The 17,415-nt window shown below is 39.7% G+C and overlaps 1 protein-coding gene across 1 annotated transcript; it reads left to right on the forward strand.

The window, feature by feature from the left end:
- The first annotated feature begins 1,731 nt into the window (after positions 1–1,731).
- Positions 1,732–16,107, forward strand: LOC133990408 (vasoactive intestinal polypeptide receptor-like). The gene is made up of 12 exons (XM_062428713.1): positions 1,732–1,825; positions 2,898–3,011; positions 9,045–9,154; positions 9,283–9,380; positions 10,687–10,816; positions 13,155–13,308; positions 14,317–14,377; positions 14,737–14,803; positions 14,895–14,986; positions 15,179–15,308; positions 15,752–15,793; positions 15,916–16,107. The coding sequence occupies exons 1-12, from the start codon at positions 1,741–1,743 to the stop codon at positions 16,105–16,107; spliced, it is 1,275 nt and encodes a 424-aa protein (XP_062284697.1). The 5' UTR covers positions 1,732–1,740.
- Positions 16,108–17,415: the final 1,308 nt, after the last annotated feature.

Genomic DNA, 17,415 nt, shown 5'->3' on the forward strand with positions numbered 1-17,415 from the left:
AAGAGCTGCTTCGTCCAGACACTGACCAACATGTGTGTAAAAGCTGTGGAGGACAAGAATGTCATTGTTTTAATAATGCCAGATGCTCATTAAAAATGTTAGTGTAGCTTGGTTAGGGTTAATATGTTTTTTATTGAAGACATTTGAGATTAAATACAAATCCAAACTGAGCTAATTTTCTGTTTTGTTTCGTGTTGTAATCACTTTTTAAGAAACTTTTTAAAGTCAGTGACATAAATCTCTGCACACATGAGTAGTGACAGGTGCGTAAGAGGAAAATGCAATCAATAAAATGGAAAAAAGGGAAAAAAGCTCCCTATACTTTCTTGCTCACTGCTATATGTCCGAATTTCATCAGACATATAACATCAACATATAATCACAATACGCAGAAGCTGCTCAATCATCCGATGGGAGGACTGGAGAGACTGATTGATCAGCACCTTGGCCTAATGCAAAAGCCTGTGCATCACCTGTCAGACAATAACATATGAATGATTAAGTATAATATATACATTTTAAACTTCAAATTGTATTTAAAACCTTTAAAATCAATAATCCTGATGACCTCTGCTCTCTACCCCCAGACAAAGGTTCAGCCTCCCTGTCTCAATCTCCTCAATTCCTCTGACACCACAGTTAAAACCTGCAGCCTCTCACTGACACTGTGTCCCAGATTGTTTTTTAGTGCCATTCATGTGTTTTTATGTCCTCTCTGATCTCTTTTCATGACGGAGGTTAAGGTAAAGTACCAGAAAAGCCAAGGGGTGTACCTTGGTCTTCCCTGCAGGACACCATGGCAACAGCCTCCTTTGTCTGTATCTCTCTGGTCTCCAGCATCTTTATCCACTACTGTCTCCTGTAGAGAAGCATGTATGATTCATGCTGGAATTCTTGTTGGAGGTCAGAGCATTTACAATAGCATAGTGTCTGCATTTGTACACACTCAAAGACTGCTTCAGCGCCTCAGTGATGAAAATTGCATCAAAGAAAAAGATGGTTCAGCTTTGCTATTATCACTGGGGAGATAAAAGTGATGATCATGATCATGATGATGGAGTGCGGGAAGTTCCCTCCTGATACTCCAACTTGCACTGCAGAAAGCAGCGCTGATCCATCACTGACAACATGTTCTCACGTCATAGTCCAGAGGTGCACTGTGGGTGAAGTAACGCAGGGAGGACGTGCTGCGTAGCCTGAGGAGCCAGATAAATCATAACCTAAATGGGGGAGTCACCTTGTTGGGGGAGAGACTGGAGTCATGTGGGCTCATTTTGTGGCTAACAATAGCAACATGCTACCAGTCTGATTAATACCCACAGAGAGAAGACTCATCCACCTAAGTAACAGCCATAAATCTTCTGGTCCTGCAAATGGGTCTGTGTGGTCTCTGGCACTAAACCTCCATGGATTCAGCATCATGTTGAACCAGTTCATGGCTGAGAAATTCCCTCCATGTGTCCAAGACATGCGACTGTAAGCAATGTGATGGTTGAATCACAGCCAAAAGACTGATTTGATGTCAGATGAAGAGACTAACAGCAGCCGGGGTCAGGTTCATCACAGGAAGGTGGAGATGCTAGATGCGGCAACTTTGATATGCGAAGCGCTGCTTAGAAGGCGCACGCAGTATAAGTCTTGACGCGCATTTGACTAATAGGCAGGTGACCTCTGACTGATGCTGTTTGAAGCTGTATTTCAGAAACCATGTACAAACTGTTCTCTCCACAGGTGTGTTCGATGCAGAACCATATGTGTGACATGATGAAGGAAATAGACAAGGAGAGGGACATGTGCCAGGCTCAGATTGAGAACAGAACGACAGGTATGTATCCTCCGTCTCCAACACGCCCTCATTGCGCTGGCTGCACTTACTCTGTCTCATCCTTACATGCTAAATCCTCAACTGGGCTGTGATCGAAGTGACACAACGAGCTCTAAAGACAACAAAAGCTGTTCAAGCCTCCCCTCTGGCTTTAGATTACACCTTGCATGGATGAACACTGTTTTCCAACTAATGCCAGCTCCTTGTCACATATGCTTTGGTTCAGATTGAAAGGAAAGCCTCTAATTGATCCAATTTTACCCTTTGTTTTCATTAAGCGCTAAAAACACAACAGGGAGCGTGCAATGATGAAACCCACTTAGCTGATTGACTGTTTCAATATATTGTTGATGAGGTTTGAATTGCACATGGCTAAGAGGGGTGTTGCGCACTCACAGCATTTAGCACACAATTATATTCTCCTGGGAGAAAATTGGGCTGCATGGAAGCTGTGCTACCTCTGTGTTTCACTGAAACCCTCCTCACTGTCATGCAGTGCAAAGGTCATTAAACACTCATTATCTTTTTATTAACTTGACCCTTTTAGTTTTATTACCCTGACCCTATGTAAATTCCATCAAATGTAAAACATGTTAAATCTATAAGGAGATGTTGTAAATTCACCTTGCCAACTGAACTTTTTTCATAGCAATAAATTGGCAGGCAGGTGTGGATTTAGAAGTGCCGTGACCAGATTTCTGCATCCAGAGACCAAACACACTGTGGAAAGTCATGGTGATCTGTTGAATTCAAATAACAGTGTGTAACGAAGGATGGGGAGCTGTTTTATTAGTCATAGTGGCAGCGTGTTGACTAAGGTCATCTGCTGTTATAGACCCAGGGCTGTAACAACAGCTGACCCAAGCTCATATGTTTTGGCTGCCATGGTTACTCGGATGCTCCACCTTCACCAGTTGCTGTTTGTCACTGGAGGGGATTCACGCCACAGCAAACATCTTCTGTTTAAGAGTCTGCGTTGCTCCTCTTCATATATGTGAGCTTTCCATGTTTAACAAGTGGAACACAACTTTTTTGCACACCCCCTCACTCTCTCCCTCTCTGTTAATTTCAGGTTGTAGTGGGACGTGGGACAAGATCACATGTTGGCCCAGTGCCGACATTGGAGAGGTGGTCACCATCCCGTGCCCGAAATATCTCTTCTACTTCTCCAGGGACACTACCACACGTAAGAGTCAAGCTTACAAAACAGGCAGTGTGCGTGTGTAACTGTGTATGTGTGACTGTGGAAGAAAGGGGAGGGAAGCGTCTATACACAGTAGATGTGTTTGTTTTGATGACAGTCAAAGTCACACACATTGGTGTGGCAATGTCTCAAGGAGATAAATGGACTTAATTACACATCTGAAACAAAGATGAAACAAAGTAAATGAAGAATGACACTTCTTGCTCAGGAGCTTGACTCAAAAACTTGACAAATAATTAAAATATTAAAATAATAATAAATGGTTAACATAAAAATAGAGCATATTCCCTTAAATGCTCAATAACTTCTTAAAGGTGTCCATTTATATTTAAAAAAATGTATTAAAAACTTAAAAAAGATTGATTAAAGTTGCTCTAATCCATATTTTTTGTGACTTATTTAGCATTTTAGCATTGTCAAGCGCATTGTTTTGTTTTTCACCCTGACCCTGACCTTGACCCTGACCCTGACCCTAACCCTGACCCTAACCCTTACCCTAACCCTAACTTTACTTTTTTACTGTGTGCTGCCTTCCCAACACTAAATGGCATACAGACTGGTTTGCACCTTGCTTGTGAACATAGTGGAGCATTTCGCCACCAAAGAGTCAGATATTTGTGCTTACTTAGTACTGACTTACTCTGAGTTTCCCATATTGACTTTATGAAATGATAATATTCCAATGTTGTGTTTACAGCTTGTTGTGCTGCCACAAAAAGCCACAAAAAAATGCCGAATTTCAAAATGTAAAAGCTTTGGCTCCAGTCCTGTAATATCCTCTAATTTATCTAAAACTGGAACTTTTATCTTCTTTGTCAAATTTGAACTACCTAATTATAATACAGCTAAGCATATTAAGATGTTTTATAAAAACCGCCTCGTTTCATACATCACAAAAAATACAGTAAAACTCAAAACACATGGTGCGGCTGAGTTAAAGAAAGATAAACACTTTCTCGTCTCACTTCCCTGCACCATCCAATGATGGAAGATACGCTCTGTTTGTCCTTGTTTAATCTACGAGAAGCCTCGCAGGGAAGTCTTGTTAATTATGTATAAAGGAAACCATTGTCTTGAGATTTAACAGGCTGAACTGTAGTGTGTTTGTAAAGTAGTCCCTGAGATGATTCCCCTCTGAGTTTCATGTGTATCTCAATTTGTCGTTAATTACCACACCGAATCCTGAGTGTAATTATGCACTAAGGGTTGCTGGAGTTGTTTATTTGGATTCATTTGGCAGAGAGGATTCAATTATAACTTGGAGCCTTGAGAAATGTTTTTATATTGGTTTGAAGCAGCTTGAAACGAACCTTTAAAAACACATTTTAAAGCTGCATCTATCAATATTTCTACATTAATCATGGAACAACTTTGTGTACTACTGGTCATAGTGATGAACCAACAGAGAATTACATCAACTTGGCAGCTTCCCTCAGATCTACAGTTTTATTTTGCTTTGGTTTTCTTATTGCCTTGCTAAAAAGTCAATTAGTGCTGCTTTAAAGCTCAAATTATCATGTCACTTGTAATTTCATATGCATCTATTTTGTTGACAGAAATTCAAATCCATCACTTTCGTATTGCATTTAGAACTCTTACTCAGATCTGTCAGGTTGTATCTGTCTTTGGTCTTTTGTATGATCGGTAGACAACATTTTTACTGCATATCAACTACGACGTTGCACGCACAAAACTTCACAAACTCAGCCCCAGACGTTCCACCGCATTCGCAGCAGCGGTCACAGGTTTCAGTTTTTACATTTACCCTGAGCGCCTCAGCAGGGATGGTGAAGGAAGGGGTCCCTGCTCCGGTAATCCATCCAGTATTTCCCCGTTACATTCAGAACATGAGAGGAATTCCAACCAAAAGATTTATCATCCGCATGTGAAAGGCTCATTGTAGCGAAGAAGGGTTTTCTGGGAAGCTGTGATGTGACCCAGATGCTCCCGTCTTGTGTGACCGAAAAAGGAAAGCACTACAGGGGGGGAAACGTGGAAAGAGTGAGAGAACACATAAAGAATCACCAGATATGTAGGGTTGAAGACAGTGGAGGTATATTTCACTGACATGAGAAATGTTCGCAGCACCCACCGTGCAGGGACCAGGATTAAGCGAAGGGGCCTAAAAGAAGGTCAGGGGATTATAAGTGACCTGTGCTGCACTGATGTGGATGATATCAATTATGCAGTAAATTAACAAATCAGTGCAGGCCTCTGCTGGTTAAACCTACTCTGCTCTCATGTCATGTAAGGAGGACTTCATTAAGGGATGATCTACTGTCTTGGACTCTGTACACAGTAAATTACTGTGTCAGTTGGGTGAGAACCTTGTATCTCCAAATGTGTATATTAGAGGAAGTAAGAAAAACAGCCTTGTTTGTGTGACTTGACCGCTGTGCATTTTTCAGCTTATTCACTTTATTTTTGAAATGGTTTCATAACCTTAAGAGGTTAGAGAAATAAGAAAAAAAAAACAAGTTATGATGTATAATCTTTAAGAAGTTGCCCTTTTTGTAGATGCATTACAGTGTCAGAAAAGTCATTTTAGCTTCTTTTCAAATGTATTCACTGTCAGTAACCGTTGCGAAAGGCTCAAGTTATTGACACATCCTGAGCCATTCATTTTTTAAGTCTCACACACACAAAAACAAGTATTACGAAACATGGCGCCAAAGAGATTCAGAAGCCAAGTCATAAATTTAGTTGAGATAGAGGTTGCCATTCTCATGAACTCTTTACCTACAGTAGTTGGTCTTACACAAACACAGTCATTCATCTCTTTTAATAACATGGCCACTCACCCTTTCTTTAAGCTCTGAATGACAGAGTGCCTGTGCTGTAGCGTTGTCATACGTGCCATAATGTACTGCTGAGATGGAGCTAATCGTTGCATGCTAATAAGAATCTTTCTCCAAGATATAATTAGGCAGGATAAAGCATAATAGTGTGCAAGACTGACAGAAAAGATAAAGAGATTAAAAAAACCTCGAAATCAAAAGATGATGGGGTGATTAACTCGTTTGAGCTCTCCTTGTTGCCGTGCATGACACTGAAAATCCTTGCAGTCATGTTTTGGGGGATGATGAAAGCATTCTTCTGGCAATCCCTCAAACAAGCCAAATCCAGTGGTGGCATGGGCTGAAACAGCAGGGGCTTATCATCGCCTTTGTGTCTTGTCATGTTGTTTGAGGAGACTAAGCCTCCGTCTTCTCTGCAATACGCCACTCAGGTATTTGTGAGCTGACCATATTTTAATGCCAAATACATTCTAAGACTTTGCATTGTTGGTCATTTCCCAACTCGGTCTTGATTTGATAGTGGCTGCAGAGCGATACGGTTGGGAAATGTGTGGAATGTCCTACATTTAGATTTCAACAGCAGCATTCAGCACACGGATTAATTTGTTGCCAGCACGCGCAGCTTTCTTTCTTTATTGACAGGAAAGGAGATGAGGAAATGCTACAAATAAATATTACACAACAAGAAACTGAATAAAATCACATGGATGTCAATCTGTGCCTCTCACTGCTGGTTACAGGATTAGATCTGCCTCATGAAGGTTGTAAGAAGCGTTCTCAGTCTAATTAATGATTAGTGCCTCATCTGAGGACTGACACATTTATACTTCATTCTTGAAAAAAATCATACTGTCTAAAAGTAAGTTAGTAGGATCTAAAGATTAAATGCTTTTTCAAAGGATTTCATTAAAATAATGTGTATGACATTCATGAAGAACTTGTGTGCACTCATGTCAGATTTTTCACCTGGGTCCTTCATTCTGTCTTTTTTACAGCCTCTATTGACAGCAGAGACAGTAACTATGAGGAATCAAACCGGGGACTGCCCGATTAAATAGTATGCATCTAAACCAATAGACTACCAGGAAGCCTCCTCCCAATATATTTAAATTGGTTAAGTGATGCACATTTTCTGCAAAAGCTCTTTGAACATAAATGAATCTACTTTTAATTTCTTTAAAAGCACAAAAAGTACAAAAAAAGAGCATTAATCCGATATAGATATAAATACTAAATAATACTTAAGTAATGTATAATGTAAGTAAATAATACAAGTATTTAGTTTTTGTAAAAGGCAATTATTGTGCAGCTATTTTATTGAGAAGTAGCTCAGTTCATATATTGCAAGTAACATAAGACATAAAATCGATTCTCTTTGCTCACTTTTTGCTGGACCGCAGGGGCCACAAACAAAAGTCCAAGACTGACTGACTGACTGACTGACTGACTGACTGACTGACTGACTGATGAAGTTACACCGTGTGTCGGCCGGCTTTGTGTTGCCACTTCCTGTATCCGTCATACACGGTCCAGCTATATACTACGTTTTGACCTCATCTTGTTCTGTACTCACCTCTATACTACTCTACTGTACTCTACTGTACTCTACTACACGCCACTTTCCTGAGCTTAAGTCTACTGCACTCTATTGTACTCTACTGAGCTCTACTGTTCTCTATTCCAGTGGATCTCACCCTTTTTGTCTTGTGACCCCTGAAAAATAGAGCTAATTCTACCTGGGACACCTTGTCACACATTGCATTGTCTACCAGCTAAATTTTTAATCTTATATTGTTTTATTTCAATAAGTTTCAGAGACATGAGCAGATAAAATAACAGTAGTAAAATAATAAGTTAAGATAATAATAAGTTAATCATAAAAAAATAAAGCAAACATTTTTTAGGACATTTTTTTTTTAAGTGTCAGAAATATATATATTTTTTCTGTTGTCCTATCCCATCCACTTAATTTGCAACTCTTACATTAGTCCAATGACCCCTTGGTCAGTCCTGACCCCGAGGTTGGGAACCACTGTTTACCTCACTCTACATTACTGAGCTCTAGCCCTATGTACTCTACAGAGCTCTACTTTAGTGAACTGTGTACTGTGTACTGTCAATTTTTACTTTACAGTTCAAGTCTAACATACACCAATGTACTTTTTGAAGAACTCGTCTACGCTATAGAACTCTACTATATTATACAGAGCTCTACTCCTCTCTACTGAGCTCTATTCCACTCTACTCTACTCTACTCTACTCTACTCTACTCTACTCTACTCTACTCTACTCTACTAGCTTACTGTACTCTACAGAGCTCTATTCTACTGATGACATGTCTTACTTTACTGAGCTCTGGTCTACTATACTCTACAGAGCTCTGTTATCCTTAACTGAGCTCTAGTAATGTAATCTACTGAGCTCTGTTCTATTGAGCTTGAGTCTCCACAGGAAGCTCGGTGGAGACTCAGCTGTTCCACAGAGCTCTACTTTACTTAACCAAGCTCTCGTCTTGATAGAGATCTACTCTAGTTTACTCTTTTCTAATATACTCTACTGAGCTCTAGTCTACTGTCCTCTACTCTGCTTTATAGAACGTAACTGTCCTTTGCTCTACTGTGCTATGCTGAGCTCAAGTCCTCTTCAAATTACAGAGCTCTATACTGCTCTAGTATATTTTATATGTCTCCTTTACTAAGCTCTAGTCTACTGTACTGTATTCTAATCAGCTCCTTTAGTCTTCTCTCAGAGGACCCTCTCCTCTTTTTATGGGCAGTTGAATGCACTTGGACCTTTCACTTCTGCCCCCATGAGCAGGGCAGAGTAAAAAATATCTCAATGCTTGACTGTTGGCCTCTTGGTGTGTGTGCAGCCTGAGAGTAATTAAGAAACAGATGGAGGCAAATACACATGGGAACTCTCTGAGCCGGTGGGACGACTGATCCCCTTCAGTCATTCCTTCCATTTCCTTTTAGTCTTTGGGAGTATTCCAGCGAGACACATACATCCAGCGAGACACATACATCTCATTGTGACATAATTAAGTGCGAGTAGATGTAGGGGAAGTTTTGCCTTGCGGCTTACACAACATTATGATACATTACTTTTAATGTGAGCAGTATGGTAAATGAAACACAGTGAAGCTGCCAAAGCAATGGATCATAAGGCATCTTGTATAAGTAATGTTTAATATTCTCTCTATCCCTCTGCTCATTAGGTAACCTGTCAAAGACTTGCACCGAGGATGGCTGGACCTCGATCAGCATAGACTCCTACATAATGGACTGTGGATACAATCCAAACAACACCATAGATGATAATACGTCGGTATGGCAACCAAAGTTTGAAACTCTTCGAGCCCCATGTTGCTACTGCTGCTGGGGCATCGTGCTAAATGTGAAACTCATGTAAACATGGAGTGTTTTCAGTGAGTATAACTGAATGTGTTTTTGCAGGGAGAATTCTTTGACGCTATCAAAGTGGGTTACACCATCGGTCACAGCGTGTCTCTCATTTCTCTGACGATCGCCATCATCATACTGTGTTTTTTTCGGTAAGGAGATCCATCAAAATGCTACTTAATGCTCCTGCATAATGGCAATCAAACACCTTTTTCCAGCATGTATGGCGATAAAACCCTGTCAATTTCTCATTTTGCACCATACTTCCTGCATTTTATAGAGGTTTTACAGTGTTTTTCATACAGTAATGTGCCTCCAGAGCACATTTTGTAGGACGAGTTGTCCAAATTTGACATTATCAGCTGTTGCAACATTTCTCAAACAAAGCAGTCAACTGCGAGCAGCCATAAAGTCAAACCACTTAGACAAGCTGCTGTTGTTCACAGCATGTTTGCATTTCACCTTCAGTCCTGGGGTTGTAGAGACAAAGTGTGTGCGTGTGTGTATATGCGTGTGTGTGTGTGCGTGTGTGCATGTGCGTGTGTGCATGTGTGCATGTGTGTGTGTGTGTGTGTGTGTGTGTGTGTATTGGCATGACAAAGCACTAATCATTAGAATAAGTGTAAATGATCAGATCTCTTTAGTTGGGTGTGTTTGCAGTCAGACTGTTTGTGTGTTACAGGCTAAACAATAAGACATGTGTTTACTCCTGGCAAATAAGAAATGCCAATGGTTTGGACTCTTGAGCAGAGACACAGGATGTGAATAGCAATTGCTGTTTATGTTCGGCTGCAGACTCAATGTCCAGGCAGCTGGTTGATGCTGTGTGTCACCGCACCAGCCCTGCTGGGATGACTCGCCTGATGGGTTTGCACAATTCACCCCCAATTATAAGCTGAATGGGAAAGCATATGTTTGGAAACACCCAGAAGATAGAATTTACATTTTCCCTGGAAAAACTCCAGATTTGTTCTCAAATTTGAACTCTGAGTTTAAAGTCAGAAGTTTTTTCACATTTGTTTCTGACTCATTAATCTGTGTTTCAGGGGAAAAGCACATCTATATACTGTAAAATAGATATAGATAGCTTTTCTTGACAAATGCTGGTTTATATGTAGCTGGACATTTAGATAACAGCACAGCACAATAGTTAGTGCTTATAATGTCTTCTCCACTCAGTTAAAACACACATTTTTTCTGTGCATGTTTCCTCTTATAAATAAAGTCAGTGAGTGTCCGGGCGAAGTCCAAAATATTTTTTGCTATTTATTCTGATTGCAAGCTTTGGTGCCATAAACACACACTTTATCAGATGATTGTTGGGACTGGTCATGTAAACAGTTCTTTTGAAGTCTTTAATCTGTAGGAATTCATCAGGTGCTTTCTGTCCACTGCCCTCCTTTCTTGATTTTACCCTCAGTTTAAATCATCTCTCAGTTCATTTGTGTTCTTTTACAGGAAGCTGCACTGCACAAGAAACTACATCCACATGCATCTGTTTGTGTCTTTCATACTGAAAGCTGTAGCAGTTTTCATCAAGGATGTGGTCCTGTATGATGTCGGGGAGACGGTCAATTGCCAGTCACCTGTAAGTACAACGCTGTCTCTTCTCCGTTTTCTCCCACCTCCCACAGACACATCCAATTTATTAGAGAAGCTGCGCATTTTATTGATTTTCTTCCTTGCATAATCAAAAGTCTTGCATCGTAGATCAAGTTAACTCGTCCGCCTGATGCATGAGCAGCAGCCGATTGTTAGTTTCTGATCCTGGCTAAGGCATACTGCATCTATTTTAATTACTCACTCAGACTATACTGACTTTAAAGCTTTTGTCGGAGTTTACTTAATGTGCAAGCGCTCAAGTGCTTCTGGGCGTAGCAGTGTTTGCCAAGTCCCTTCCACTCCTGAAACGTTGTTACCCTATTCATCTGTACAGCAGGATGTTGTGAGAGTTCCTGTTTGCTGAACATTTAGCCTGAACTACAGAGAGCTTTGTCAATAAATCACATTCAGAGCAGCATGGATATCTTGTTTGAATCGTTTCTTCTTGCCAAAATGATCATGGTGACAATATCAAAACGAAACTTAAGTGCTAAGATAAGGCGTTTAGATAAGCTACAACAATTTCATAAAGTAAGGCTATTATTTTATTTTTATTTGATTGATCAAGTCAACAATGTTAGTGGTGTCGCCTGATCTCGCTCCAGCTGAATCCACTGTTTTATTACCAGTGACGATTAGATCAGCAGAGAGTAAATCACCTGCTTTACTGTCTCTAAGTGCTGACTGTTAATGGCCGAGTTTAGATGTTTCCTCTTCAAGGGTACACAGATCGTCCCGAGCCGAACACAGCTGCTAACCCTCTTGACTCTATTTAAACTCCACATTAAAAAAAAAAAAAAAAAAAGTTGGCAAAAACAACATTAAAAGGGAACTTCACCAATTTTAAACACAGAGATCAGTTTACTTCTCATGAACGGTACTCAGCTTGTTAAAACTGTTGGATAGAGAGCCAAAGTGAAACTAAAAAGGTTAATTCAAAGTCACATTGACATCTGTAGATATACAAATGATTAATAACTAATACAAGAAAAAAGGATTGATTCATATCACAGATATGATGAAAAACTAGGTTATGATAATGCAAGTACACATGCTGTGATGCCGGTAAATACTTTCTTAGGAACCGTAGTCCTTTTGTGTGCCCATATATTAGTCATCGTTAACTTTATTAGGATCACAAAGGTTTCGGCTTATTAGTAAATAAAAAGAAGAAGTTTCACATTTCACACAGAAAGAATTACGAAAGAAAGCTTCAGTGAGAGTTTGAATTGAGTTCCAGCTGCTAGCGACACAATACGTCTGGACTTTGGCTGTCTTTGTGATGATTCTTTGGAGAGAGATTTTTAATGTCTATGAAAATAACCCTGGAGATGTCATCAGGGTTCACTTGGCTTAGGCTGGGTGTCTACAACTCTGAAGGAGAACATTTGTATAACAAACCGGGGCTGTGGAGTTTGAAAGACATCTGGAATTTACTAGACGTCTAATGAAAGATGCTGTCGAGTTGCGTTATATGAAGTATGATATCAAATCCTTTTAGAGCTTGAGCCATATTAGTGACGAAAAGTCAAGAAATCTCAACCCCTCTGCTGATTTTAACCATTCTTTTAAACAACAGCTGTCTTTTTCGTCCCCCAGCTATGGATGCACAATAACATTTTCTAAAGTAGAAGAAAGTTAAACAACTTTCCCTTTCAAAAGTTTATTTTATAAACTAACAATATAGTTGGTCAATCCAGTACTTTCAGAGCCTTACATAGTCTGGTATGACCTGCTGGTTATGGTAGCTAATGTTGGTCTAACTGCTCAGTCAGTTTGCGGCTACTTGTGCTACTGTCACACTGCATTGATAGTTTATAAAGTTTACCCTAACCACACAATTTTCACAGTGGCTATAGTTTGCGTTACTTTTTTCAGTAATACAGTATTTATTGCAGAGGATCACCATGTATCTGTCATTTTACACCACTTCCCTTGATACTGTGAGACCATTTAGATGTAAACATTAACCTGAATCTCATACACACTTTAATTGCTAGTGTAATTATTCTGGCAACCATATTTAGTATAATTACCACTGTAAGCTAACCCCTGTAGAATTTTCCCTAATGATATAATGCTCCTATTCATTTTGATAATGACTGTTTCATCAACTGTTGATTTTGATGGGTGGCATGCCAACAAACACAACACTAGTCTAGCTCGATTATTTCCTTTTACAGTAAGTGGGCCACCACAACTGATTTGTGAGTCATTAAAATAAATAAATAAAATATCTCTTTATCATTTGAGTTGTAATGGAATTTTGTTTTTTACATTCACTGGCAATGCAAGAAACCACTAACATGGCGGTTGTTTTGTAGGTGAGCTGTAAGGCTGTGGTGGTGTTCTTCCAGTACGGGATCATGGCGAGTTACTTCTGGCTGCTGGTGGAAGGCCTCTATCTCCACGCTCTGTTGGCCGTCTCCTTCTTCTCTGAGAGGAAGTACTTCTGGTGGTACATCCTGATTGGTTGGGGTGCGTGCTCGCGTTTATACCTTACGTAGATGAATACACATTAGCTCACAGCGACTCGTTTTCAAGGAGATTTGACATGTCCGCTTATCCAGCAAATGATCAAATGCCCACCAGAGCCTGAGCTTTTTCGTCTTATCTACAACAGACACAACAAATGGGATCATATGTAAATGAATTTATAAGTGCAGTTGCCACAGGAAACTGGTGTGCCTTTCCATCTGCATATGAATGAGTCTTGCCTCAGCTACCACTCTGCTCTTGTTGTTATTATTCAGTTTGACTCCTGCCATGTTGTTGCTGCTTTTTGATGGGAAAACAGCTCATTTAACGAATTCATGCATCCATGGCAGACAATAATTACCGAACTAAGGGATCAGACACTGTAGACATTCACTTTTGATGTTTTCTAATGAATAGATGCTTTCCATTTGGCTGCAAAAGATGCTCTTTTGACAGCTTCATCAGGATAGATGTATAGTCACACAGAAATATAAGCTGAGCACTCACTACTTTCATCTTTTTTTTGGCTGTACATTTTCATCTTTCAACTACTTATTATTGGCCTTTAGCTCCAAAAATTCCACTGTTACTTGGCTTTGAAATGTATATTTAATAAGCATTCTCCAAAGTTCTTTTTTCTTCCGCCACAGCAATAAAGTAACTCTATAAATAGATCTGAAATGTTGTGTCTGCCAGCAGGAAAATGGATATAGGCCTGTGACTTTCCTGCAGATACCCAGGATGAACCAATATTGGCACAGAGCACATATGAGTCCTGTTAAAAATGATAAGCGTACCCAAAATGCAATATTACTTTAGTTCTTTCCGAACTATAAAATGCTCCAAAAGATTAACAGTGTACACAAGCTCAACAACTATTTGGTTGTATGGAGTCAGTGCTGTGCTTATTTGGACACAGTGGATGTAACTGATAGTTTCTCTCTAGATTATTATAATGTTGGAATAACTTACAAGTAATTCTGTTTATGTTTTTTGTTTTGTTTATAGTGGCTCCAACCATCTTTATCTCAGCGTGGGTGATTACTAAGGCTTATTTAAATGATCCTGGGTGAGTTAATCATTCGTATTTGTTTTAATATCATAAATCAGCTACACGCTACAATACCAGAAAAAGAAATATTTGTAGATGTAAATAAGCAACTTTTTGGGCTGGTGTGGTGAGTAATTGTCTCATCAGTGGTCTGTGATAAACTTTTAATCTACAACACATGATCTAAAACAAGAGCTATGTTTCATGGCTACACCCTACAGCCAAAATCCCGACTTTGAATCTGGCTCTTTGACGTTCCAATTTAAAAAAAAAAAAAAAAAGAATATGAATGAGGAATTGTGTAATTATGGCCACTAACATTGATGTTGACATGCTGTCAAAGTTGTTTGTTCTGACTCTCTCGTCTCTTGTGACAGATGCTGGGAGATAATTGATGACAGTCCGTGGTGGATCATCAAAACACCTATTTTAGTAACCATACTTGTGAGTCATGTCACCTTTTCGTGAGCAGCATTTCATATATAAAGCTCCGCATGATGCAATGACATTAAGCAGGCTGTTACTTTCTCTACAGGTGAACTTTTTCCTCTTCATCTGTATAATCCGGATTTTGCGACAGAAGATGAACTGCCCGGACATCGGAAGAAAGGAATCCAATCAGTACTCGTAGGTTTTTAAGTGTGAAATTTCAACATGTGTATCACAGGATGTCAACAGTCATTTCTTACCAGGTGACATGGAAAAAAACTATTTTGCTGCTGCCATTATGTTGTTGGTGGTGGACAATCATAGTGCAAAAATGACCAGTATTACCTAGACTCTACCTATTGTAGGTTTTAACAACATTTTCTTTAACAGGAGACTGGCTAAATCCACACTGCTCTTGATACCTCTCTTTGGGATAAACTACATCATTTTTGCCTTCATCCCTGACGGCATCCACTCACAAGTGAGAATGGTGTTTGATCTCATCCTGGGATCATTTCAGGTAAAGATCCATACTACATTTTATAAGTTGCACGAAAGCAGTTTGAAGCATGAAGACATTTTGTACCACTGAGCCAGCGACTGGTTTGTTAAGTTGACATGTTTAATTTTGCATGCTTGAATAATGAGGTTGGTGATTTACTGAGGATTCAATTGAGTGTAAACGCTGCGAGCCAAGTGCGGTGATGGAAACCTAGAAATGGAAAGTATTCCTAATTTATTATCGTTTTAGCTCAGAATGATATCTCCTGGGAAAATTTCCCAGCGATTCCAAATGATAAACCTCCTGTCTGAGCATGTAGTCAGACGTAATCTTACGATCATTATTCATGCGCAAACATTTTGAGTGTTTCCCCCAGCTGCACTATCATATCGGTATGTCTTTTCAACAACAGCTCTTATTGGGCAATACGTTTTATCTGCTTCTGCTTCTCTCTTCTTCAGGGTTTCGTTGTTGCTGTCTTGTACTGTTTTCTGAATGGAGAGGTAAGTAAATCCAAAGCTCTCTAAGATGTTTACTGTCTTTTTATGTCACTTCTTGTGTGTCATGCCCTCTTAATGCCCTCCTTCTCTGCCTCTGTTTGTCTACCTCCTCATCCCACCTGCAGGTACAGGCGGAGATTAAGCGTAAGTGGCGCAGATGGATGCTGCAGCGGTTCCTGGGTGCTGACACTAAGTACCAGCAACCCTCCATAGGCAGCAACGGCAACAACTTCAGCACCCAGATCACCATGTTAACCAAATACAGTCCTTCTACACGACGGGCATCTGCTTGTCAAGAGCACCTCTCTGCCATCTGATACATACCCATCAAGTGAACTCCACTCTCTGTTTTTATCATTACGTACTTAATGCGTGGCACACTGGAGATCAAGATGACATTTTAGAACTGAAGCTAATATGTGTGTGTTCTAATTTTATCTATTACCTCTCAAAAATGACAAGTGCTCAGTGATTTTCTTGCCGTGCAGGGTAAAACCATTATGCGAACACTCCACCTATTCAAAGAATTGTTTAAACAGTAATTTTTACTTAATTTACAAAAATGTTTTTGAACAATTAAATTGATAAGAGTAGAAAAAGGATTATTGTCACACTGTTCTTGGATACAGTAGCTTTAATCAGGGAGGAACTTCCATTGTACTGGAGGTTAGCACTGAGACGTATCTGATATAAACATAAAGGCCAGTATCACACCGATATTTGGGCAAACACATTAGTTTTCTCTACAGTGTGACTCCGTTCTGAGATCACAGGATGAGTCAAACAGAACTAACCAGTGACAAGCTGGTGAGTATCAGTTCTCAGAATAACTAAGTGTTTTGTAATTAACACACCTCAGAATGCTGCAGGGAGGGAGATCTCCATGGCCACCATGTGAATTAAAAGGAAAAGGGATATTTGGCAAGCATTTTCCATCCGATGTTAAGCAATAGGTGGATAGAAGCAGAGATCAGCTGAGTCCTACGGGAGAGAAGATGTTTATTAAAAGGGTGTGTTACACAAGATGCCTCCAAGCACTTAACCTAATGGCCCGTGTTGCTTAGGGGACCAGTGGTAGCAACGTTAATGACAGTACCAGACCGTCACCAGTAGTCACAGAGGAGGAATCTATAGCATAACCAATGTGCTGGACGTCCCTGTCTTGTGTATGACAGTTTTATACGGAGCGTACACTCTGCTGAATTACTGACGGATAACATTCCAGAGGAGAGACTGAAGCTCCCGCTTGTGAAATTCATCACAGATTACAGAAGCTTTTAGTTTTTTTTGAGTGCACAGACGTTCATTTGGACTGCTTCTGCAACGCATGGACCAGATGTATTTCATTATTAGCCCACAATACACAACATAGTGAATTATTATGATGCAACTTCCATTAACTGGATTGCATGGACAATTCATTTAATTGCATCTAATGTTTGTTTTCTATTCTATTTAATTCTGCACTTGAAATATAATATATATGTTATTGTACCAAGCTGTTTTATAGACATGCCAGTGGCGGGACTCTATGTTTTATATTGTCAGTTGGTCGGTCTGTCGGTGCACTTAATGGCCAGAATTAAATATATCTGCAACTATTGGATACAAATTTGTACAGACAT

Source organism: Scomber scombrus, chromosome 11, assembly GCF_963691925.1.
Source record: "Scomber scombrus chromosome 11, fScoSco1.1, whole genome shotgun sequence".
Taxonomy (NCBI): Eukaryota; Metazoa; Chordata; class Actinopteri; order Scombriformes; family Scombridae; genus Scomber; species Scomber scombrus.

What these genes read in the sequence shown, in the direction of transcription:
- LOC133990408 (XM_062428713.1), top strand. Translation starts at nt 1,741, where the DNA reads ATGCAGAACCATATGTGTGACATGATGAAGGAAATAGACAAGGAGAGG. An exon ending in CGGTCAATTGCCAGTCACCT is followed by an intron (nt 10,817 to 13,154) that starts GTAAGTACAACG and finishes GTTGTTTTGTAG; the next exon opens with GTGAGCTGTAAGGCTGTGGT. An exon ending in GTACATCCTGATTGGTTGGG is followed by an intron (nt 13,309 to 14,316) that starts GTGCGTGCTCGC and finishes TTTTGTTTATAG; the next exon opens with TGGCTCCAACCATCTTTATC.